Source organism: Pituophis catenifer, unplaced genomic scaffold (assembly GCF_029215685.1).
Source record: "Pituophis catenifer annectens isolate HBS135680 unplaced genomic scaffold, rPitCat1.0.hap2 SCAF_2, whole genome shotgun sequence".
NCBI lineage: Eukaryota > Metazoa > Chordata > Lepidosauria > Squamata > Colubridae > Pituophis > Pituophis catenifer.
In genome coordinates, this window is record NW_027256882.1 from 116,180,986 (window position 1) to 116,207,667 (window position 26,682).

At 35.9% G+C, this 26,682-nt stretch overlaps 1 protein-coding gene across 2 annotated transcripts in view; it reads right to left on the reverse strand.

The window, feature by feature from the left end:
* The window catches only part of TENM2 (teneurin transmembrane protein 2), an 823,064-nt gene that overhangs the window by 762,813 nt on the left and 33,569 nt on the right, over window positions 1-26,682 (reverse strand). For both annotated transcript variants that reach the window (XM_070937374.1, XM_070937373.1), the window contains exon 2: window positions 12,131-12,406. In XM_070937374.1, the coding sequence (XP_070793475.1) occupies window positions 12,131-12,406 (276 nt within the window). The remainder of the gene's footprint in view (window positions 1-12,130; window positions 12,407-26,682) is intronic.

Genomic DNA, 26,682 nt, shown 5'->3' on the forward strand with positions numbered 1-26,682 from the left:
TGCACCCCAAGGGGAGCCCCATGTAGAGAGTTCTTAATACAGAACTTTTAAAATGGTGTGGATACTTTCAGTTTGCATTAAACTGGTAACTGAGGCTCATTTAATTCCTTTTGGAATTCATAAAGATCAAATTAATCAAGGAATGCTCAATGCACCTTGGAATACTATCTCTAATCTTCATGCTCTTCAAATCATGCATAAAAAGTAAAGCCCTCAGGTCAAGCTGAATTCCCGGTGCATAGCTGGAAACAGTTACAGTTTTTCAGCAACAGTATGTCTGTTTCCAGATTTATTTTTATTTATAAATCTCTTACTCTATTTTATAGTTCTGGAATTCTTTAGCTCTTTCCAGTCCAATTAGTAGGCAGGTTCGGTTTAGCTCAGGCAAAATCATGCACATGGTTCATGCATATGGGTAAGTACAGATATAAGAGTCAAAGCCTTATAATATATATTAAGATGCCCAGTTTGCACACAAAGGGCAACAAATATCATATTATCTATTGTTAGAATTCTTAGTTGCTTTTTAAAATCTCAATGTAGTTGTTTTTCTTTTTTTGCAACTAATTTTCATATATCTCCAAGATGATTGAATTTCTTTTTTATCAATAGATCTGACTGAAAGTGTGGAGCTAGTTTTCCCCCTGTGATGCACCTGAGCATGAACTAAACAAACCAGCAAACTTAAGCAGCCAAACCATTATTCTGTAATCTCCTGCCTAATATATGCATTGCCATACGCTAAATAAATAAAAGTAACTGAAAGAAGATGATTAATACCTTCTTCATATTACCAATTGTTTCAGGAGATACATGTATATGTGATATTTATCTGTTGTATTGGATGTAAAGTGATTGCTCTTGGACTTATCTTCAACATACTTTCACCATAACACTGGATTTCCCAGTATGTTTGCGACACTAGTACACCTTACGGCCACATCCTTGAATTATTTACAAAACATGATTCTTACCTGTTTGTCATTCCCCCGCCCCAAATAAAATAAACAGAGAAGCTTCAAAATAAAGTAAGCATTCTTAAAAATATAATTGGTGCAGGTCTGACACAATATTGCATCAAATTGTAGAAATGCCCACAAAATGTTATAAAAATCCCAAATGTTTCCATGTTGAGACCAGAGAGGGGAGAATGAATGAAAGAAGAAATGAATGAATGCTGAGTGGAAGTGATTGAACTTGATAAAGAGGTATATGAGTCAAGGTTTCTGAGGGCATTTCTTTCATCTGAATTGAAACTACCTGTCAACCTCAAGCCTATGGTGAATAATTAGTGTTTAAGAAGATAGCTTCTTCTTAACTTACATCAAGTTAGCTGCTCGACATTATAGCCGGGGTGGTGATGGAAACCCCCAGATTTATTGTTATGGGGGATTTTAACCTGCCATCCACTGGTGAGATATCGGAGATGGCTCGGGAGTTCATGGCTTCCATGACGGCCATGGACCTGATCCAGGTAGTTAAAGGCCCCACCCACTTGGGGAATCACACTCTGGACTTGATTTTTGTCTCTGATCAGTGGCTGAATGATCTAAGAATAGGGGATATAGACATCAAGCCCTTGTCATGGTCTGATCATTCTCTCCTTCACATGGACTTTCAAGTCACTTCCACCCACCGCAGGGAGATGGAACCAACCAAATGGTTCTGTCCCAGGTGCCTGATGGACCCCGAAAGTTTGCTGACGGAGCTTGGGCCATTTCCTGAGACTCTGGCTCACGACTCGACTGAGGACCTGGTGGTCACCTGGGACAGGGCGGCTACTGGGACCTTGGACTGCGTCATGTCTTTGTGGCCTCTGACCTGAGGCTGATGTCATCTAGCTCCTTGGTTTTCCGAGGAGCTGAGAGAGATGAAACATTGGAAAAGACGCCTGGAGAGCGATTGGAGGACAAGCCGATCTGAATCTGACCGAACACAGGTGAGATCTTATATTAAGACCTACCTAGTGGCGATAAGAGCGGCGAAGTCTAGCTACTTCTCCGCTCTTATTGCATCTGCAGAGATCCGCCCAGCTGCGCTGTTTAGGGTGACCCGCTCCCTACTTCAGGTGGGGGTACGAGAAGATCCCTTACAGGGTCAAGCTGAGGATTTTGTACAATTCCTGCATGATAAAGTCACTCAGATTCGGGAAGGCCTGGATTCCGATTGGGTAGATCCAGGGGAGGAGATGGGGGTAGGTCTTGAGAGCGTTATCTGTGGCTCCTGAGGACATGGACAGGATTCTGGGCAAGCTTAATGCTGCCACATGTTTATTGGACCCAGGTCCCTCCTGGTTGGTATTGGCCTCCCGGGAGGTTACATGAGGCTGGCTCCAGGGGATTATAAATGCTTCTCTGAGTGAGGGTGTCTTTCCTGCCATCTTGAAAGAGGCGGTTGTGAAGCCCCTCCTCAAAAAGCCTTCCCTGGACCCGGCTATATTATCAAACTATTGTCCAGTCTCCAATCTTCGCTTTGTTGCAAAGGTTGTTGAGAGTGTGGTGGCGCAACAACTACCCTGATACCTGGATGAAGTTGTCTATCTGGATCCATTCCAGTCGGGCTTCAGGTCACGATACAGCATGGAAACGGCATTGGTCGTGTTGGTGGATGATCTCTGGAGCGCTTGGGACAGAGGTTGCTCCTCTATCCTGGTCCTATTAGATCTCTCAGCGGCTTTTGATACCATCGACCATGGTATCTTACTGCACCAGCTGAAGGGGTTAGGAATAGGGGGCACCATGCTTCGGTGGTTCTCCTCCTTCCTCTCTGACCATTCGCAGTTTGTGTTGGCAGGGGGGCAGAGGTCGACCTCGAGGCATCTTATTTGTGGAGTGCCGCAAGGGTCAGTCCTCTCACCCCTTCTGTTCAACATTTATGTAAAACCGCTAGGCGAGATCATCTGTAGTTTCGGGGAGAATGTTCATCAGTATGCTGATGACACACAGCTATACATCTCCACCCCAGACCACCCCAATGATGCCCTTGCTGTGATGTACCATTGCCTGGAGGCCGTGCAGATCTGGATGGGGAGAAACAAGCTCAGACTCAACCCCTCCAAGACCGAGTGGCTGTGGCTTCCGGTGTCCCGGTATAGACAGCTGGTACCATCACTGACAATTGGGGATGAGATCTTGCTCTCCACAAAGAGGGTCTGCAACTTGGGTGTCCTCCTGCATTCACGGCTATCTTTAGAAGATCATTTGACGGCCATGGCCAGGGGTGCTTTTTATCAGGTTCGACTGATCCGCCAGTTACATCCCTTTCTGGATCGGGACACCTTGCGCACGGTCACTCATGCCCTAGTCACCTCCCGTATGGACTATGTAATGTTCTCTACATTGGGTTCCCCTTGAAAAGCACCCGGAGGCTCCAACTGGTCCAGAATGTAGCTGTGTGGGTGATTATGGGCACAGCTTGTTGCGCCCATGTAACAGATCTGCTACGTGAGCTGCACTGGCTCCCGGTGGTCTTCCGGGTGCGATTCAAGGTGTTAGTTATCACCTTTAAAGCACTCCATGGCTTAGGACCTGGGTACCTACGAGACCGTCTTTTGCCACCAATAACCTCCCACCGACCAGTTCGTTCTCACAGGGAGGGACTACTTAGGGCACCGTCAGTCAAATTATGCCGACTGGCGATTCCCAGGGAGAGGGCCTTCTCTGTGACTGCTCCAACCCTTTGGAATGAACTGCCCCCTGAGATACAAAATATCCCTGATCTCCGTGCTTTCCGCCGTGCCCTCAAAACCCTGATGTTCCAACAGGCGGGGCTAAACATATGAACATGTGAATGTTTTTAAAATGTTATCTAATTTTAGGTTCTATTTAATTGGGCCAAACTATGTTATAATAATAATTTTAATTAACAATTTTATGATGTTTGTGTATCTATATTTTTCTTGACTGTACACCGCCTTGAGTCCTATGGGAGAAAGGCGGTATAGAAATATAATAAATAAATAAATAAATAAATAAACCATATGGCATTAAACCTATATACAAGTATGCACTTCAGATTTGAGAAGAATGTGTACCAAACCAAAATAACATTAAAATATTTTGTTTTTACAGTCTTTAGAGCTGGAAAGCTTATTTTGCCTATATGATGCCTTTTGATCCTTCTTTTATCATTTGATACCCTTTTTAATACAGATTCCTCCACTACCACCCCAGTTTTAGGGAAAACAGTACACCTTTTAAAAAAATCTACATCATTTAGCTTAATTAATCCATAAATTCAAAATTAAAGAAAGTCAAGTTCACAGTCCTCTTCTAAGGCTTAAAATAAGTAGAACATGAGTGTCATTTTATACTAATACTTATACTAAATAGCCTAAATAACTATTACTCCACACTTTTATAAAAAGACCAGGTACGTTAGGTAGAAGAAAATAAAGTGCCTGTCAATCTTATCTTTATGTGCTAATAAGTTTCTAGGTATAGGCCTCAGGAAAAGATACAGGCATCAGGTAACATTACTGAACAATTCAGTGCTTTTGGTAGAATGTCCTGCCAGATTCTGTGAGGTCTTCCACAGATGTTGAAAAACATAGTAGGAAGGGTAAAGATCCACTGAATTCATGGAAAGAAAGCTAAAGCCAGTTTGGTCAAGTGGTTAAGACTGATGAAGATGTGACACAAATACATATAGACAGACAGATCTAAAACATTTAATTGTATACTTCATCCTTCTACTCTTCCTCCTATATCTTTGTATCTCACTAGTCATATTTTCCCCCAATGAGAAAGACACATCTTTTCTATAACTTTTGCATCTCTGTACATATTGATACATATTCATAGCCATAGTAGTGTGTTTTTGGCTGTGTTTGTGTGCAAATGTGCGAGTATATACTGTACATGTGCATTATACTATTTTGTGCAAGAGGACATACCCTGTTTCCCCAAAAATAAGACATCCTCTGAAAATAAGCCCAATCAGGTTTTTGAGCTCATGTGCTCCCCCCGAAAATAAGCTCTCCCTGAAAATATTTAAATGTAGAGCTGGAAGTCAGGTAAGATGGCAAGAGGAGCCCCATATTGCTCCATGCACCCCAAAATAATAAGACCTCCCTGAAAATAAGGCCAAGCATTTATTTTGGGGTTCAAAAAAATATAAGACAGGGTCTTGCACGATAGGTGTAAGTTCTCAATTGCATACATGAGTTTAATGTTATGAGTTCTAATGAGAGTTAATAAAAATTAAAATCCGAAATATAAGACACTACAAATTACTATATTTTCATTGCTAATAAAAATACTTCTGACTGGTGAAAGACTTCTTACATAAAAAATAAATAAAATTCAGCAACATTTCACAAAAAACACATTTTTAGTCCTAATGTTGTAAAACTTATTTTAAATTAGTTATTTTAGACTTTTCAAATGGCATCATTTTGCCAGCAGTACAAAATTGTTCCTTGATCTTTTCTGTCATATTAGCTTGGAGCATATCAATTTTGAAACATTTTTAAACTGTTCATTGTAAAATCTGTGTTTTACAAGATTATTTATACCATGTACCCTATTTTATCCCTTAAATTCATTCATCGTACTTTTGTATATTGAATTACATATCCTTATACAACAATATACTTCATTCTTCAGTCACCCCGGTAGATAATTTCCACTTTCCTCAATTGGTTCCTCTCAGAAATGCTCTTAGAGTTTTGATTGAAAAACAAATTTGGATCTACTTATATGGTATGACAAAGTAGATACTGCCCTTAATGACCTTGTAAATTTGCCATTTGGGAACAGATACCATATAGATAAAAAGATTCGTATTTGCTTGTAAGTATTTTTCATTTACCTTTAAAACCATTTGCAGCTGCATTGTTGAAGACCAGATTTAGCAGCAGTCACAGAAGCAATTTTTGTTGCTTAAAACCATCCAGGTTTCTGAATGGTCCAATGTAGGCATTCCAGTTTCCAGATACAATATCTAGAAATATCTAGGAGCCTGGTGGTGCAGTAGACTAAAGCACTGTTATTAACATCAAGCTGCTTGCAATTACTGTAAGTTCAAATCTCACCAGGCTCAAGGTTGACTCAGCCTTCCATCCTTTCTAAGGTAGGTAAAATGAGAACCCAGATTGTGGGAGCAATAAGCTGACTTTGTATAAATATACAAAAATATGAAGGCTATTGCTTAACGCATTGTAAGCCACCCTGAGTCTCTGGAGAAGGGCGGCATATAAATCAAATTTAAAAAAAAAACAAAAAACTAATCACTGTCCCTAAAGATGACAGAATAATATAATGCTGCAGAATGTCTTGTGGGAAACTATAGAGAATTCTGCATTACTTTGTGGTGATCATATGCATTGCCTAGGTAGGATGTTCACATCCTCCAATATAATTCAACCCACGTTTTATGTGTTCTTATGTGTTTATGTTCAATGGGGAATTCATCTATGTATTCATTAAAAAGATAACCCCCTTTTCTTCAACATAGCATGAGACTGGTCTACTATTTTAATAGAATTTCAGAAATATTTTAAACATAATTTTCTATTTCTTGATTATTAAAGAAGTAAAAAACATCACCACTCTGTTCTGAATTTTCCCTCATTATAGTTGTTACTTTAAAAAATAGTCATTTGTTCCAAGTGTGAAAAATAAAAGTACAATTCCAAACTTAATCATATTATTTAAAAAACACAATCCTATTATAAAAATATCTAAGCTTTAATTTTGTAAATTTACTGTAAATTTTGTGACATTTTAATTAAATTAAAATCTTGGCACTATATTAGCTATTTATTTTACTTTGTAACAGACAATATTCTATTTGTAGAATTTTCAGGGAACAGTTCCCTCTTTGAAAATATTTATTTGAAGAGATAACCAGTCCTATCCAAAATGAAGGACTATAAAAAGAGCAGAGGCCTTTATGAAGCTGCCTATCAATAATATCTGGCTAGCCAAAACCCTGACCATAAACTTTCTCTGGTACACAGTGACATAACATATTTCTACCATAATTGTATTCTAGTTATTGACTATTAAATAAAACCGTATTCAAATTTCATGCAAAGTTATGATATCTGTTTAAGCAATCCATTAATCTAGCCATTTTACCAGAAAGCTTACTTTCTCTGAGAACTATTGTGTCATAAAATTTACTGAAGGAAAATTGAAAACTTTTCAATTGAAAATTAAAATCATAATTATATTCAAGGAGATGTAAAAGCCAGATTAAAATACTGCAAGTATAAGTTTAGGAAATAATTTTTGAAAGTTACTCCAATGTTGTATTAATTGAGTTTATTTTTCCCCAAATGTAAAGGGATTGGTGAACTGATGTAATAAAAACAGTCTTGTTTTAAATGTTAGAAAAATAAAAGAGATCGTTGTTGATTTCAGAAAAGGCAGGCAGAGCCACGCATCTCTGAATATTAATGATTCATCTGTGGAGGTGGTTAGCAGCATCAAGTTTCTGGGTGTGCAACTAATGAGTAGGCTGGCTTGGTCACTCAATAGCAAGAGACTGGTGAAGTGGGGACAGCAGCCCCGCATTTTCTGTGTTGTGGGAGAAAAGTACATCTTCCTGTCCTTACCACTTTCTATACAGACAATAGAGACCATACTGTCATATTGCATTACTGTCTGGTTTGGAAGGATTACTGCTTTAGACAGAAAGGTGATAAAGAGAGTGATGAGGATGGCAGAGAGAAGAGCTGTGGTGGGAGAGTGATTAGAGTGCAGTATTGCAGGGTACTTCTGTTGACTGCCTGTTGACTGCAATTTGGCAGTTCAAATCACACCAGGCTCAAGGTTGACTCAGCCTTCCATCCTTCCGAGGTGGGTAAAACGAGGACCCATATTGTTGGGGGCAATATGCTGACTCTGTAAACCGCTTAGAGAGGGCTGTAGAGCACTGTAAAGCAATATATAAGTCTAAGTGCTATTGCTATTGCTATTATTGGCAGTTCACTTCTGTCTATCCAAGACATAGCATATAAGTGATGCTTGACCAGGGTCTACAGGATTGTCTGGGACACAATAATACAAAATTTCATTTTTAATGTGTGCTAGTGTGCCCACAGTAAAAAAATTGCAATAAAGGTTTTCTATCTATATAATGATAATAAAATAATAATAACATAATAACAGAGTTGGAAGAGACCTTATAGGGAACTCATCTAGTCCAACCCCTGCCCAAGCAGGAGACCCTACACCATTTCTGACAAATGGCAGTCCAGTCTCTTCTTGAAAGTTTCCATTGATGAAGCTCCCACAACTTCTGAAGGCAAGCTGTTCCATTGGTTGATTGTTCTATCATGTGTCCCCTGGTCCTTCTCTTCACTAGACTAGCAAATTCAATTCTCTTTATGGTCCCCCAAAATTTTACTGTGATGGAGTGTTACAATAATGCTAGGAGACAGGAGGAAGAGCTTCAGCTTAGGCAGTGGTCAGACAAAAAGTATCTCAGCCAATAGAAAGAATAGATCACAGAAAGCATGGTTCCACATTTTCAAGGAATGGGGTCATGGAAAGTGTATCTTCAGACTTACAATAAATGTAATGGTTTTGGTTTCTTCTTTTCAATTACTTTGAAAAGAAGTACTTTTCAAAGTACTTAGACTTTTAGACTTTTACTTGCAAGTCTAAAAGGTTTTCCCTTGCCTTGCCTTAACTTTCCACAGAACTAGGGAGAGTAACCTTTGGAGCACTTTCCATGCATCCATTCCTTCTGTGGACTGAGATATCTTTTTTCTTACCACTGCATTTCTTCTTTACTCTTTCTGTCTCCCAAAGTTATTCTTACAACCCTTTACACTTATATCTAAATTAGAGTATAATTACAGAAGAGAACAACAAAATAAAAAAATTACAACTTTTCGTCGGGCCCTTAAAACCTTTTTCAGTTAGCCGGGCTGTCCTGATTTTATGGTTGGTTTTAAATTTGATATTGATTTTAACTGAAATGTTTTAAATTATGGGCCAAATTTTATTTAATTATTTTAAATCTATTTTAACTTTTGTGTATGAATGTTTTATATTTGGCTGTTCACTGCCCTGAGTCCGGAAGGAGAAGGGCGGTATAGAAATCTGAAAAATAAATAAATAAATAAATACAATGATTGTTTGTAATTGAAATATTGGCGAATGATATGTACAGAAACAAAAACATGTAACATCTCTGCAAATAATAGAAATTGACTAACAGTTAACATAGACAGTAGCTAAGTTCTCTACTTTAATTCTATGAAGGTTATGAAGAGCCCACCAATCACATTGAACTGATTAACACAACACAAAGAACCCCTTGTATATGCTCTTGCATCGTCCTTATCATTTGCCTGACCAATAAAAGAAGTGTTGCAATCTTGTAGGAGAAATAGCAACAGCAGCAATAGCACTTAGACTTATATACTGCTTCACAATGCTTTTACAGCCCTCTCTAAGCAGTTACAGAGTCAGCATATTGCCCCCAACAATTTGGATTCTCATTTTATCCACCTCAGAAGGATGGAAGGCTGAGTCAACCTTGAGCCTGGTGAGATTCGAACTGCCACATTGCAGGCAGCCAGCAGGCAGCAGAAGTAGCCTGCAGTACTGCATTCTAACCACTATGCCACCATGGCTCTCATCCTCCCTCACATCCTGATAACTACTGCAGAGAGATTAACTCAAGAGGTATTAGCATTTTTTTCTCAGCTGTCAGAAAAGAAGGGACTCATCTGAAGATGCATGCTAGACACCTCAAATTATAGGTGAAAGTAATTTTGTACAGGTTGCATTTCAAATTAATCTGGATAAAAATGTATAGGACCGAAGATTGTGAATTACTGGTGCATCAATTTAAAAATTCAGATTATAAAGTTTAACATTCTTAGATTTAAGTATTGGTAGATGTCAACAGAATTTTTGTCGAGCTGCCTTTGTTATCCCATTTTTTTCCTGTTTTTAATTCTCTCAAGTATTTATTTGTGTAAGAAAATGCTATGGAAATTATTTAAACTTTCAGTATATAAGTAAAAGAAGAGTTATAGCACTTAAATTTTCATTTGTACCTCCCAAGATATTTCAATGCATATTGGAAAGTGGGGGCATGGAAAAGGTAATTTTGTGAGCACAAGTGCAATTTACATTGGTGTTTCTGCTGAACATTGTATTACATCAATACATAATTCTCCAGATGCAGATTATCAAATCACTGCCTACACTGAATGAATGCCTTGCTGACACATTCAGATAAGGCACAGTACCTTCCATAAATCTTGAATAGATAAACAAGAGATTCAGCTGTTCTACTAATTTCCTGCAGTGGAAATAATTAACTCTAGTCTGCAAATGCATGTTCAACAGGTTGCAGCTTCCATAATTACGTCTGTGTGTCTACAAAGTGACATTTTAAATCAATATGTTATTATTGGACAGCAATAGTGATTAAATGATGTAATTCTTTACTTTTAAAAGAAACATACATCACAATTACATATCAAAACTAGATTCATTCTTGTTGGAAGTATTGTGAAATGCCAATGAGATACATGTGCTTCCTGTCTTTGGCATCTACTGCCTTCATACAGGAAAAAAAAGAGATACTCTATTATAATTGCAAAAATTACTCTTTTAAACAACACGTGAAGCAAACCTACTATAAATTCAGGGTCATACAATTCCACCAACAATAAAAATGAAGTTAAATTCCCTCACTCCTGGACATGAGTTAGTATCAGCGCCAGTGGTTGAGAATATCAAGAGTTAGAATGTTAATTTCAATTAAGTGGGCCCTAAGATACTTAAAAATATACTGAAAGCTGCCAAAATAGAATTAACACCAAAAGAAAATTGTTTGTCATGCTGAAGAGAAATTATAAAAACATAAAATGATGAAACATTCAGTATCAAACTGCCGTTTTTCCCTTGGGAATTGTTAAATATTATTAATATAGCAACCAAACCTTGATTTTTAAAAAGTCTCAGCTACTACAATAGATTATATACATTTTGTTCCTTAAAGCTTCATGTGTGCAAATGAAACATTACAACATAAAGCAGTTAAAAACAAACAAACAAAAAGCAAGGGAAAAAGTAGAATATCTAGAAACTACAAATCTGTAATTCCCGGACTAGATCTCTCTCTCTTCCTCTCTCTCCCTCTCTGTCTGTTTCTTTCTAAGCACATCCCTGTTACACCATTTTAGGAGATGCATACATAACAGTTTATTGATTTAGATCTCTAAGACCATACCATTTTTTGTATGAAAACATTGCTGGGCAGTAGCATGAAAAACTAATGATAGCTTTGTAAGTGTCCATACTGTGGTATTAAACAGAGCACTTGTCAATGTGTATGATAATACTGCTTTTTAAAAAGTTTAGAAAACCAGTGAACTGAATATATATTGATTCTCACAAACTAACTATGATTTTTCAGATGAAAAGTCAGATATTTTCCAGCACTAAGGCGAGTCTTTATATATTTAATAATAGTCCATAGAGATTATTATTATTATTTTTTTGAAAAATAGAAGGATTATCTTCTTTCTTTATAAATATATTCACCTTAGATTTTTTTTTTTTAAAAGATATATTGCGTGCTAGCGGAAATTTTATTTCAGTTTGATGCAATCTTTATCTTCATATCTTAATATGAAAACTGGTGACCTATAGCAATTCATTTAGCAACTATGTTTAAGCTATTTTAAACTATTAAATTTTAAACTATTAAAATTTAAAACAAAATATTTTAGTAGGTTTTGTTCATTTCTAAAACTAGAAAATGATTTTTGGTTAACTTTCATCCAACTATCAAAATTGATGATATACAACCTGATCATTTTCTTTTGAAAAAGTATTTATATTAGATACATTTTACATTTGTATCAACAAAGTTCCATTTGTTTTCATTTGAAAATTCAGAGAGAATAATATCATTTGATGACAGACTCTTATCCAAATATAATTTATATATTTGTGATCAGGATGAGTTAAACCTCTTTTTTCATGGTTCCCTAAAAAATAGATCCCTTCCCATAGGAGCATACTACGAACCAGCATTTTGACTTCACAAGGGAAATACAGCTTTTGTTTTACCGTCTATTATGGCAAGCATGTGCGATCACATCGTCACCTATGCATATACATTTCAAAATGTACTGCAGAAATAGGCCTACCGTTTTCCTCATCTGATTTATTGTCATTGTCAGAGTCAGTCAGGGTAAGGGCAGAATTTTCACGGCTTGACAGACCAGAGCTCCGCCTGGATTTAATCCCTCTCCCCCAAAGTCGAATGGCATGCTCGGGAGACATTCCACCCTCTGTATCTGAGTCAGCATCAGACCCAGTACTGAGGGAATAGCCTTGCTGAAGGATTCCTATATCTGAACAATAACCACTTCGGTGGGGGGAGGGTTCACAAATTCCTAGTTCAGCAAGGGTGAAGTTAGTTCCTAGGAAAATATGAAAGAAAAAAAAAGAGAATTAAAAATTGGAGAGTGTTTTTAAATTTAATTGTAAATTTATTTGAAAAGAAACTAACAGTCCTTTCATGCAGAACTCACTATCTATAGAACTAGGTTATACAGATATCAGTAAGGGTATTTAGACAGTTCAGTAGAAGAAGTAACTTGTATTGAGAAAAAAAAATCTTAATAGGAAATGGAGAGAAAAATGAATATCTAACTTGGATTATAGTTTTATTATAATATTATTCCGTTTTGTAGAAATTTAAAAACTTTTTTTCTATGAATTCCTAAAAGGGTATCTAAAAAGTTATGTTATCCCCTTATAACAGACAACAAAAGAAAAAACAGTTTCTCCTACATGCTATGTGTATGAGTATATTAGTAGAGAAGTATTATAATGAAATGATTTAGAAGTTAATAGTGAAATATAACACAGAACTGAATTACCTTGAAGTAGACATTAATTTAGCTTAGGCTACTGCTGAGCTTCAACTGAACCCAGAAATTTGTGAAGTGAGTTTTGCCCATTTTATGACCTTTCTTGCCACATTTGTTAAGTGAATCACTGCAGTTGTTAAATTAGTAAAATGGTTGAATCTAGCTTCCCCATTAACTTTATTTGTCAGAAGGTTGCAAAAGGTAACGTGACATGACCCAACGACACTGCAACTGTCATAAATAGGAACCAGTTGTCAAGCATCCAAATGTAAATCATGTGACCATGGAGATGTTGCAAGAGTCATAAGTGTGAAAAATGGTCATAAGTCACTTTTTGCAGTGCCATTGTAACTTCAAATGGTCACTAAATGAACTGTTGTAAATACTATCCCTATTTAGTATATAAAAGTAGTGCCCAAGATCACTAAGCTTACTTGGATTCCAAATATACTTCAAAACAATACATAAGTTGTATGATTTTAATTCATGTTATTCAAAGTACGTTGGCCACAATGTACTTGGGCTTTGTTCTAATTAGGTTTTGTTACAATTTTATATTTGCTAATGTGTATGAGTGTACCTGTCCCCTATGTAGCATATTTATTTATTTATTTATTTTTCAAACTTCTATACCGCCCTTCTCCTTTCGGACTCAGGGCGGTGAACAGCCAAGATAAAAAACATTTATACATAAAAGTTAAAAATAGATTTAAAATAATTAAATAAATTTGGCCCGTAATTTAAAACTTTTCAATTAAAATCCATATCAAATTTTAAAACCAGCCGTAAAATCAGGACAGCCCGGCTAACTGAAAAAAATAGGTTTTTAGGGCCCGACGAAAAGTCCGGAGGTCGGAGATCACTCGTATCTCTGGGGGTAGATTGTTCCAAAGGGTAGGTGCCACCACAGAGAAGGCTCTCCCCCTGGGGGTCGCCAGCCGACATTGTCTGGCCGACGGCACCCTGAGGAGGCCCTCTCTGTGGGAGCGAACTGGTCGGTGGGAGGCAATTGGTGGCAGAAGGCGGTCCTGTAAGTACCCTGGCCCTAAGCCATGGAGCGCTTTAAAGGTGATCACCAACACCTTGAAGCGCACCCGGAAGTCCACCGGAAGCCAATGCAGCTCGCGCAGGAGAGGAGTCACATGAGAGCGCCCCGTCGCTCCCATAATCTCCTGTGCGGCCGCATTCTGCACCAGTTGGAGCCTCCGGGTGTACCCCAAGGGGAGCCCCATGTAGAGAGCGTTACAATAGTCCAGACAAGAAGTGACGAGTGCTTGAGTGACCGTGCGTAGGGAGTCCCGATCCAGAAAGGGGCGCAACTGGCATATCAGGCGAACCTGATAAAAAGCCCCCTTGGCCACGGCCATCATATTCTCTTCTAAAGACAGCCGTGCGTCTAGGAGGACACCCAAGTTGCGGGCCCTTTCTGTGGGGGCCAATGATTTGCTCCCAATAACCAGCAGACAGATTTATTTTGACTTGATTCCAGGAAAAGATTCTGCATCCTTTGAAATAGAGTATGTATTGCCAACCTAATGGTACTTTTAAAAACAAACAAGAAACTTATTTATTTTTTAAAGTAGTTGGCCACAGTTTATCTCAAAATCTTATTATTTATAGTTCTGATTACAGTGGAATTTCCCATCAGTCAGTTAGAACTGAAGAAGCTTCTTAGATGGAAAGCCTAATGTTTTCAAAGGAAAAAAAAACATGGAAGTGAAGTTGCCCTTTGGAAAAAGCTCCTTTGGAATCTGGATGATTAAAAATCTCCAGGGACAACTAATAATTTATATATTCTCAACTATCTTATCCATTACTAAAGTTCACAAACATTCATACTCTTTCTATTCAGCTCCTTAAAATTTTCATAGAGTGACCTGAAGAAAACTTTGTATGAGCAATTCTGGCCTTTGTCAGTATAAACACTTCATGGCATCTGAATGTCTTTTCCAAGTGTCAATTTCCACTGTTTGTTTTGACATCGGATTGCTTTTTTCTGTTTTCACATTCAGTCTTAATTACTAATTTGATTTTATTCCATAGTTCCTCTGATTCCTCATCAATGAGGGTCAGGATTTCAGTGTGATTCCTGATAGTTTCTTTGAAATGAAGAATAGACTTTCAATATTATATCAGGGACCTGTTGGGGTTTAGCTTGACTTGGAATTTGCATTTGAGCAGTTCAAGAACTGTTCCATAGTCAGCCCTTGGTCATATCTCTGATATTACAACTCAGTTATTCTATCTCTTTGTACCAATAATATATTCAACATCTGTGGGCTCTATCTATTGATACCAATGCATTTATGGATTGTTGTGATTGTTTGAAGAATCAATACTTTAAATTGCCAAGAATTATGTATAAAAGTATTATATATTCAGGTTAAGGGATCCCAATATGGATTGCATGCCAGAAGCAATAAAGGATTAAAAATCCTCTATATTTTAACTTAATATACATCAATGCAGACATACATAAACAATAACTAGTTAGATGGCATAGCTACCTAGGTTTGACTAGATTCGATATTTTATATGGGATCAGACTTGAGTATTAATTGTATGGAAATTCACTAAAATATCCCAGATAGTTGAGAAGTTGAAACGTATCAGAATAAAGCAAGTGCAAATCCAAGACAACTGCATGGATATTTCTATCAATTAATAGCTGGATGAATTGAACTTGAAAAAGTTTTAATGGCTTTTAAACCAAACCAACTAACACTCCTAATCCTAAATACAGAAAGAGAAATGGTTTTGGAAAGGCAGTCAGAGTTTATTTCTTTTTATGTATTTTGTTTTAAAGCTGGGAAATCTTAAGACTAAAAAATAAATGTGTGTATAAAAATCTGTGAATTCTTGCTAGGAAATTCTAACACAAGCCACCTATAAGGAAGAACAAGCTCCCATTGATAGAAAATTCTACAACAGAAAAAAAACACCACCCAACAATAGACACTTTATGTTATAACTGTCGATATCACTATTCTAATCATGAAACTGCTGGGAAGCAGTGGACATACAGAAGAATCCATCCACAGGAGACTCTTCCCACCTGTTTTCTTTCTAAAATGACTTATTTCAGGATGAAGCTTAAGATGTTATGTTCCTATTCTCTACTATAGATTATTGGTCCACTCAAAGTTAATATCAAGCATAAGAAATCAGAAGGTTCAAATGAATACAGGTTTATTGCATGCTAAAACACTACAAGAATCTGAATTAATGGTCAATGCAAATTTGCAGTAGATAAGGCTCAATGGAATTCAAGGTGGGATGGATTTAGATCTCTTGTAGCACAAAGGGACTCAAGATTGATGCCATATTTGACCCCTCCCTTGCACTCAGCCTGATCATCTCCTACAGTTAATTTATGTATAGACAATGTGCACACTTTAAGATTTGTACAGGAATGAATTGCCAGAAAATTTGCTGATAGTGTGATTTTGAAGATAAGGAGATAATGAGTGCACAAAGGCTGGAAAATCACTTGTACAAGATATACCAATGTCTTTATTTCCAATGAATGGCTATCAAAAAGTAAAACACTGAAAACTAATAAAAGTTTCACCTTTTCTGCTAGTCCAACATGGATGCACACAGAACATGAAATCACATAATACTATTTAACTGATCAACAAGATGTGTTCAATAATCATATTTTGAGTCTGAGTTTGTCATTGGAATACATTTTTAATGCAAGAGAATAGTCTTGGAATACAGAAACTTCATGTCCTTTATTCTCTATCAATCATAATCTGATAAAAAAAACACAGCTTTCATTGTTTTTATTCCATCATGTTTTATCTACCTTTGACTTTTTAAGAATACATATTTGTATAAATCTTCTATTACAATATAGCAAATATTAGCAGTAATATGGAAGTCATATAAGCATGCATATTTTTCTTAATGGAATTTCATTCATGCCTTTATAATGGGGAACAAATTTGTTTTAAACACCCATGTTAAATAATCAATAGGAAAATTAGAATAATTAATAAATTTTAAAAATTGCAAAAGCAATGTATGAACTGAGCTTAGCAATAAACTATAAAAGTATATTGGTAAAAGTATATTTTGAAAATCAAAATCAAAAGAAAAACTGTAGCTACAATAAACAGTGATCCCTAAATTGACATTTCAAATAATAAGAGAATACAGTAATGCTAAAGGTGCATTCACACACATTGCTAACAAAACAAAAAGCAAACACTATCAAATTATGAATGTACTAACTTGAATAGGCTGTTTTTCAAATGACGTAAAATAATTTAATAAGCGGTAGAATTTAACATCCTTTAAATGTCCACATGTTCACAATTTAATTAGCATTTGCTTTCATGTAAAAATGAAAATGATGCCAAGAACAAACTTAATGGCTTTTCTTGTTATTTTCTATGTGATCATTGGAACTACAATGAATAGAACAATGAAATAAGGAGCCCACTTTTTCTGTTTTTTGAAAGTTAAATGTTCGGCAAATGCACATGGCTTCCAGAGATAAGAAGCTAACTATTAAACAAATTGAAAAATATATCAGAATAGAAACACAGCTATTTGACCCAAACCACCAGTAATCCTGTTCCAGCGTTGGGTGTAGTATTAAATAATGTGTCTACAGGGATCAAGCTGGCATAAAATGCCCACTGTTAATGCTGTTAATGCTAAATCCACACTAATTTATGTACTTTCTCTATATAAAGTATTTTAACAGTCTATGTTACTTTTAATTATCATTTCATGAGGCTAAGGTCCCTTGATAAACTATATGAATTTTATTTCTGAGTAGATATCCATAAGGTTGCTTTGGTAAGATGGTTGGACATGAACAATACATGAAAAACCCATTTTAAAAGATTTAGCTAACCTACAGCATTAATGTCACATTGATATTTGTGAACATTTATATGCAACTGTCACAGAAATGTGACCCAAATATTTACTGTCTCAGTAGTATACATAAAGTTGACTAAATAATTTGAGACAAATATTTTTTCAGTAACAGATGGAGGTTAAATAATCATTTTCTGTGGCTACTCATTTGGATGAGAGTCAGGGATAAAGTCCAAAAATCTGTTTAAATTCATATAAAGTGATGCGTGGAAAATGCCCACTTAAATAGGGAAACCAAACATTTGGAGATAGATGCAACAAAGTGGTTTGTTTCTCAATAGTTATTGAACTTAAATTGCAGTTTGATGCAAATGCTACCAATGTTATATACTTTGTTAATTCATTCAGTTCAGGTGCTTTATGTTCATTATGTTAATTTTGCTTAATTCATTTGTTTTATAGAACTGTCAATATAGAACTATAGAACTTGAAATAGTTAAGCAATATTTCATCTTCTTCATCCTGTTTTTTACTATGTACCTCTACTATGTACATCCTGTTTTCTATTATGTATCTCATACTCTGGTGAACAGAAATTTCACCAGAGTATGACAGTCACAGGCAATTTAGGAATTGATAACAATATATAATTTGAATCTATTGTGCATGTTTATATTTTATACAATATTTGTATGGCTGTATGCAACTGGAGTAATTTTTCTCCAATACTTAAATTGTTTTTACATTAAACTGCTCTGTCATTGTAATATTTATCACATTTTATCAAGTTTTTTTTTTTTTTTAACTATGCAGTATCAACAGAACAACTAAAAACTTTTTACTCTGGATTGTCATTCTATAGAGCTGGAAATGATCGGGTCAAAACAACTTATTAAACTAATTTATTAGTCCAGAAGCAAAGCTTTATAATTTTATAATTCATGGAATTTATTAAATATTATAGTTATTTGCAATTACTTAGCTTTCATCAGATCAAAGTTACAAAGGTATACCTTTCCCACATGAATGCTCAAATGCTAAAATTCTTCAGATGCATTTTTTTGGGCTGAATATTCTAGGAATTGTAATGCACATATGCTACGAAGGCTAATCTATTGAGTAACCTTCCACCCGAGAAACACAGGTCCCCTATCATTTTAGCCTTCTGGAAAGCCATGAAGCCCTGGTGGCACAGTGGTTAGAACTGGTCACAACTGGAATTACAGTACTACAAGCTAACTCTGCCCACAGTTTGGAGTTTTATTCCTGATGGGCTCGAGGTTGACTCAGCCTTCCATCCCTCCAAGGCAGTGATAAAATCACCCCCTGTTCTATCCAGCACACTGAACTGGTAGTGGCAATGGTGGGAGGATCCGCCTAGCCACCGGGACATCATTGCGTCCCATTTTATAACTATCTGCGCATGCACAGAAGGGGTGCATGCATGCTCTCATGTGGGAGCACACCCGAACCGGTAGCGAAGGGAAGTGGATTTCACCACTGCTCCAAGGTTGAAAGGACCCAGATTGCTGACTTTATAAATGGCTCAGAGAAATCTGTAAAGCAATATGGAGTGGCATATAAGTCTAACTGCTTTTGCTAAACCCAATACTTATTAAATGAGAATATGATGGTGCCTTGACTGGCTGTAATTGTTTTAATTTTGTTGTGTTTGTTTATTGCTGTATGTTGATGATATTGTATAAGATGTTTGGCAATGTACACCTTTAAAATAAATCAACAAGGATTATACATAATTAGCATTTTGTAGCAAGATGGACAGCAAACAAATTTAATAATAAATAAAAATGGTATGTTCATGCAATTATTCAGAAGAATTTGTGATGATTCTATGCATCTGTATATTCAAGATTATTTTATTATTATATTAAGCATTCTCAAAAAGGAACGGAGTACAATGCCAACCAATTTTTAAAACATGATTTTGAAGTATGCAGATAATAAATAATAGGGTGCAATATTTAATACATTTTAAATTCACATAAATGTTTTACTAAAATTTCTACAATTTTAGAAATTTTTGCTAAAATTTCCTATATTCTAATTTTTCCCTCCCTATGTTTAGATCTATGTAAAATAATTATTTACTTTCATAACTTCCCTACCAGCACCAATAGAACATTAATTGGCACCAATTCAGCCAATTTAATGTAAGCTTGAATATTTGCACAGATGCTCTAAACTTAACAATTATATATTTATTTGCTTTATCTATAAATGACTGATGTCTGAATATACAGACAGAATACAGAATTTGACAATGATCAAAAATTTTTAAAAAGAAAATTTAAATTTAAATTCCCCATCTTTTCTTGCCTACTTGCTAAGCACAATAAGAATTGTATACCAAGGGTGTATATTTCTAGACTAATAAATCAAGTTGTGTTTAAATATACTAAAAGAACAGATATCCAAGTTCATGACTTGTGGACTGCATGTGGCACTCCTTTTATGTGGCCTACATATGCTCAATACACTTGCACTATGTTAATAACAGAGTTGGAAGGGATCTTGGAGGTCTTCTAGTTATAGCTTCAAGCTATGTTAATGGCTTGATTAAGAATAAAAAGAATCTGATTGGGGAAGGCCAGACATGTAATCCATGTGTTTCAGATAAAACCCTCTCTTAGTTTTCACGAGGATAAAAATAGATGAAAGCTCATTTAATGTTCTGAGAATCTGTTATTGTAACCTTAAAAGTAGTGTTAGACTAGATATTTTGATATCCTAGTCTGGTCTACTTTGAAGGACAGAAAATATTCTAAGAAAGATCTTGAGAATCAGTCTAATAGACAAAGAGTAGAGTAGGATTACTTTCAGTTTCCTTCTAATTCATTGATTGCTTCAGGCAACATTGTTATTCTTTAAAAATGAAGCTAAATGCTTATTTGTATACAATCTCAAATTGACAAAATAACTTGTAGGTTTCATAAGTGTACTACATAGCCATATATTTAAATGTCTTTCTTTGTGAAGATTTGTATGTCTATGTGTGCTTACAATTACCCATTTTAAAGCTATATATTTCTTTTCTTGTTTTTAAATTAGGTTGCCTTAAGGTAAATGAGAGATACAGCTTTCTGGAAAAACTAGCGTATGTGGGCATTTTAACTCAGATTAGAGTGAAGTTGCCACCATATTATTTATTTTGCACTATCATAGTTCAATTACAGAGTAAACTGGTAAAAAGAGAATAGCGTCTTAAGTTTAATATTGTAATGCTATGCATATGTACATGAAAGCAAGCTGTACTGAACACAGTGGGACTGCTTCCATAAAAACTTTCATAAAATTGTTCTGCCAATCTCATGCAGTGCTATGAATATCTCAATTACGCCTACTTTCTCCTTAATAGCTACTGAAAGATATAGGTAGGGTTGGCTAGTTGAAAGCCTTTAATATAGATTTAGCTTGAAAGATCAATGATAGAAACATTTCTTTTTCATATGTTTCAAGCAATAGCTTTTTCAAGGGAGCTTGAAATCTCTCCTGTCCTGTTCTCTCACCTCACCTGTCCACTCCTGTCCTCTCCTGTCCTCTCTTCTCCTGTTCTCTCCTCTCCTCTGCTCTGCTCTCCTCTCCCCTCCCCTCCCCTTCCCTCTCCCTCCCCTCCTCTCCCCTCCCCTCCCTGCTCCTCGCTTTTCTCTGAGAATTAGTCTGGTGAACTCTGCAGTTTGAGTATTCAGTGTGGATACATAATGCAGTAATATATAACTATAAAGTAAGTTTGTCTTGTTTCTGTTTGAATATGGATTTAACTGTTTTTGTAAGTTATGTATAGTATGATTATTTTCAAATGCCTGGCATTAGTAATCCATTCTTATATTGCTAATTAAAATAGTGTGTGTGTGTGTGTGTGTGTGTGTGTGTATACATATACATATATACATACATACATTCATACATACATACATACATACATATATATTCTCTTTTTGCATTGCATGCACTGATGAACTAGCCTGCTCAGCAAGCATTTAACAGATTAGACACTTGAACATGGTTTTAGGCAATGCTCTCTCATGTTTCTGCATATTGCCTGATAAACACTTCAAAGTAAACTGCTCATAAATATGAAATGAAAAGCTGAGAAGTCGTTATGCACAGCTTTGAGATACAAATCTCTTTATTCCCCTCTGAAGTGGAGTTTGATTGACATAATGAGTCATAGATCCTGTCCGGGGACTCACTGCCTTATCCCTCTTTCCTCAGGAGACAGGGAGACTATAAAGAAATATACTTCAGAACTTTGTGACAGACAGCTATATCTATTTTTATTTTTTAAAAAATCAACTCTTCATACTTTGCTTATTATTTTATATTAATACTCAACTTTGGAAGATCTGACATATGCTGACAATTGACAAGCTTCAATGTAAGGATAATCACTGTCTGGTTTTACTGCTATTCCAAATGAAGTGGTTTTTATGAAACAGAGGTCTTGTATTTATTTATTAAAATAAACATTTATTTATTAGATTTTATCCTGCCTTTATTATTTTATAAGTAACTCAAAGTAACAAACATATCTAATATCCCTTCTACCTCCTATTTTCCTTACAACAACAGCCTTACAACAGATAGGTGAGTTGGGCTGAGAGGGAATGGACAGGCCCAAAGTATCCAGCCAGCTTTCATTTCTAAGGTAGGACTAGAATTCAGAGTATCCTAGTTTCTAGGACAGCACCCTAACCACTACACCAAAATGCCAAATTGCACCTTTAAAGGAATATTATGTAGCAAAATTTAAAAACAAACACATTTTCTAAGAATGTCATCCTGTGTTTAAGAAATTTCAGACAAGAACCTCTGCCGGTTTGGGGCTATTATTGCTGTCAAGCAGTGGACATTACACTGGTTTAGACAATTCAAGAAAAAAACAAACCCTTAAATGCAAAAGGGATAAGGCAAGTATTATACCATGGATAGGAAGAGTAGTATAGGCTTATTTCCCATCATCCTGTGGATTGTTAGATAAATTGCTTAATCTTACAATATTTTGTTGAATTTTTAACACACCTAAACCTTAAGCATAATGTGAAAAGACCTCAGGCACTCTCCCATTAGGACAAGGCCACAAGGTTCTCTTTATTGTGCAACAATGAGTTGGTACTATAATTGCAAGTATTGTTGGGTTTATTGATCAAGCTACAAGTGTTTAGGAAACTAAACATATAAATTGGAATGACAAATAAAAATTCTAATAAATGGACCAACAAAATAAATTATTCAAAGAGATGACTCTTATTTATATCATAGTTATATAACCCCAAAGGTTGTTTTTTTTTACCAAGGAAGAAAAAATATACATTACAATTCAGATAAATAGGAAAGCAATCAATTAAAAAATTCAATATTTCATTATAACTACAATTCATATAACAATAGCTGTTTTAGTTAATATAGTAACTAACACATAGATCATGTGAAAATAACTGCAAGTATATTGGCTGATTTTAGCATTATTTGCACAATGCTACAGTGCTACAAACTTACAGCGTACTTATAAAATAAGAAACCACTTCTATCTGTATATGCAGTTCTTTTCGTCTACTGAAATACAATAATTCTTTTTTTATATAATTCACCTATTTTTTACATTTTCTAACTAACTGATTTTGTGGATTCTAGCTCTATCATGAAATGTGGAAACATCAACAGGGCAAAAGGAATATTATACATTTTAAAAAAAAGTAAGGTCCAGACTGATGGTAGAAAAAATGCAAACAAACATGAAATCCAGAAATCCAGGTTTTGTTTTGTTTTTTGTTGATATAATAAATGCAAATCTTAAAATAACAACTCTTATATAGCCTAAATCTCTTATTTTAAGTAACAGTATAATAGTAATAGAAGATGAAGAATGGGATCACAGACTTCTGGATTTTTTATACTCTTTCCCACCTCTGTTTTAGATCCCATCAAATATTGCTTCCACCAGACAGTTCTGTGTTCTCAGAAAGAGAGAACTCCTGGCAGCAGTGATAGCTTTCATCCCTAGACAAACAGAGGACCGTCTAGTGGGATTTTTGTTATCAACAGTTTGGGAAAAGCTAAATTCTTTATAACATATGATTCCAGTGCTGGTATTCAAAATGGGGGGAAATGTAAACCCTTACTTATTCCTTAAAATAAATCATTCAAACACCTTTGAATCAGAGGGCGCACTATTATACAGCTGACCTGGATTCCTGATAATTTCATGAAAATTCAGCGTAGATCTCTTCATGATAGCATAGATGTGATTTGCTGTTATCTTTTTCCAAGAGGTATGTGCGGATAGATAGATAGGACTCTGTAATCTACTTTCCAGCCCTGGGATTCCATGGAGGTCTTCCTTCCAAGTGGTACACAAGCATAATGTCACTGGCTTTTTCAGTCCCAACAGGCCTGCCAGATGGTACTGCTAAATATGACCAGAAGGCTGCCACCTTTTGCATAGGACTGCATCTTTGCAAATTTGCTTTTTCAATATATCCTGTACATTTGGATTTACAGATCCAAGAACATGGATTTTCCTTCTAAACAGCATTTTTATGGTAGATTAAAATATGCAGCTCTTAAAATAATCATTGCCAATAATTGAATTAGAATCCACAGTGATTATATGAGGAGCTAAGGTATGAGATAGAATAGAATGGAATGGAATGGAATGGAATGGAATGGAGTGGAGTGGAGTGGAGTGGAGTGGAGTGGAGTGGAGTGCAGTGGAGTGGAGTGGAGTGGAGTCAGTGGTGGGTCTCTCCCGGTTCGACCCGGTTCTCCCGAGCTGGTAGTGGTGACGATATGATGTCACTGAACCGGTTCTGCCCCCATACTCCCCCGCGCCCCCCACCCCTGCGTTATTCTTACCTTTTATTTGGCCCCACCCCCAATCTATTGCTGCCTCCTGAATCCCAACTGATGGCTAGAGAGAAAAAAACTGTTTAAACTTTTGCTGCAGGGCTTCAAAAGGCTGCCCTACAGGTGATCAGTGTTGAAAGAAAATAAATGAGTAGACCGGTGCCTGAAAAAATACATGAGTAGATCAGTGCCTGCAAAAATAAATGGGTAGACCAGTGCCTGCAAAAATACATGAGTAGATCAGTGCCTACAAAAATACATGAGTAGATCAGTGCTTGCAAAAATAAATGGGTAGACCAGTGCCTGCAAAAAATAAATTGGTAGATCGGTACAGCTCTACAAGTAGTTAAAAGCTTGGTAGTCCAGTACCGCTGCTAAATCCTAAATAATTCACATGACCATCAAGCCATGCCCACAAAATAAGCCACACCCACAGAACCAGTAATAAAAAAAATTAAAACCCACCCCTGAGTGGAGTGGAGTGGAGTGGAGTGGAGTGGAGTGGAGTGGAGTGGAATGGAATGGAATGGAATAGAATAGAATAGAATAGAATAGAATAGAATAGAATAGAATAGAATAGAATAGAATAGAATAGAATAGAATAGAATAGAATTCTTTATTGGCCAAGTGTGATTGGACACATAAGGAATTTGTCTTAGTGCATACGCTTTCAGTGTACATAAAAGAAAAAGATACATTCGTCAAGAATCATAAGGTACAACACTTAATGATAGTCATAGGCAAACAATCAATATAAATCTTAAGGATACCAGCAACAAGGTTACAGTTGTACAATCAGAAGTGGGAAGAGATGGGTGAAAGGAACAATGAGAAGATTAATAGTAATGCAGACTTAGTAACTAGTTTGACAGTTGTTGAAGGAAATATATGTTTAACAGAGTGATGGTGTTCGGGAAAAAACTGTTCTTGTGTCTAGTTGTTCTGGTGTGCAGTGCTCTATAACATCGTTTTGAGGGTAGGAGTTGAAACAGCTTATGTCCAGGATGCGAGAGGTCTGTAAATATTTTCACAGCCCTCTTTTTGACTAGTGCAGTATACAGATGCTCAATGGAAGGCAGGTTGATAGTAATTGTTTTTTCTGCAGTTCTAACTATCCTCTGAAGTCTGTGTCTGTCTTGTTGGGTTGCAGAACCAAACCAGGCAGTTATAGAGGTGCAGATGACAGACTCAATAATTCCTCTGTAGAACTGTATCAGCAGCTCCTTGGGCAGTTTGAGCTTTCTGAGTTGGCGCAGAAAGATTTATGATGACCTACGTGAACTTAGTACATTTGCTTTCTGTAAAGGAGTAAAATAGTGGAAGTGAGGTAAAAGTTACCTTTTGGGATTGATAAAACATTTGGAAGTTCTGTACTATATTGTAAATGCTTTCATAAAATCATGGATCCTAGCATGATGCTTCCGGTTCCTTTTATAGGTCTTAACAATATCATCTCACCCATAGCTTACTTTCTGAACAGGTAACACATTTATGGTCTGTAATCACAGACTGGAAGTATAAGAGCACAGGTCTATATTTTTGCAAATATAATCACAAACGCTCTTGTTTGTTATTTACAGGTAGGATATATTAGTAAGTTGTTAGGAAAACAGGAATTTTCTCTTCAAATAGATATTTAGTAGAAGAAGTTTGTTACTTTATGGCAAACTAAAAATAAGACAACTTTTTGGTCCCTTTTCCAATTATTTTTATTATATATACCGGTACAAAAATGTGAGATTATAACTGCCAGTTCTTCAGTTGGTGTTGGTTTATACAGTATATGTATTTTCTCAAGAATCTAGGATGTATTAATGCAACATATGTGGAAATCCAAGCAGTGTAGTCTTTTATAATTGACAGATGGAAATTTTGTCAATGTACAGGTTTTATAATTACCAGTCACAATTTTTAAAAATAATATATTTATTAAATTTCAGCAGCAAATATTAAAATACAAACTAATATAAGGAAGAAAGAAAGGAAATGACAAAAGAAATTAAAAGTGACAAAAATACATCAAACAAATTTATACTAAAAATTATCTCTGACATTTTTAATTAAAACAATACAATACAGAAATAAAAACATAAATTCTCTAAATTTAAACAAATAGCACCAAT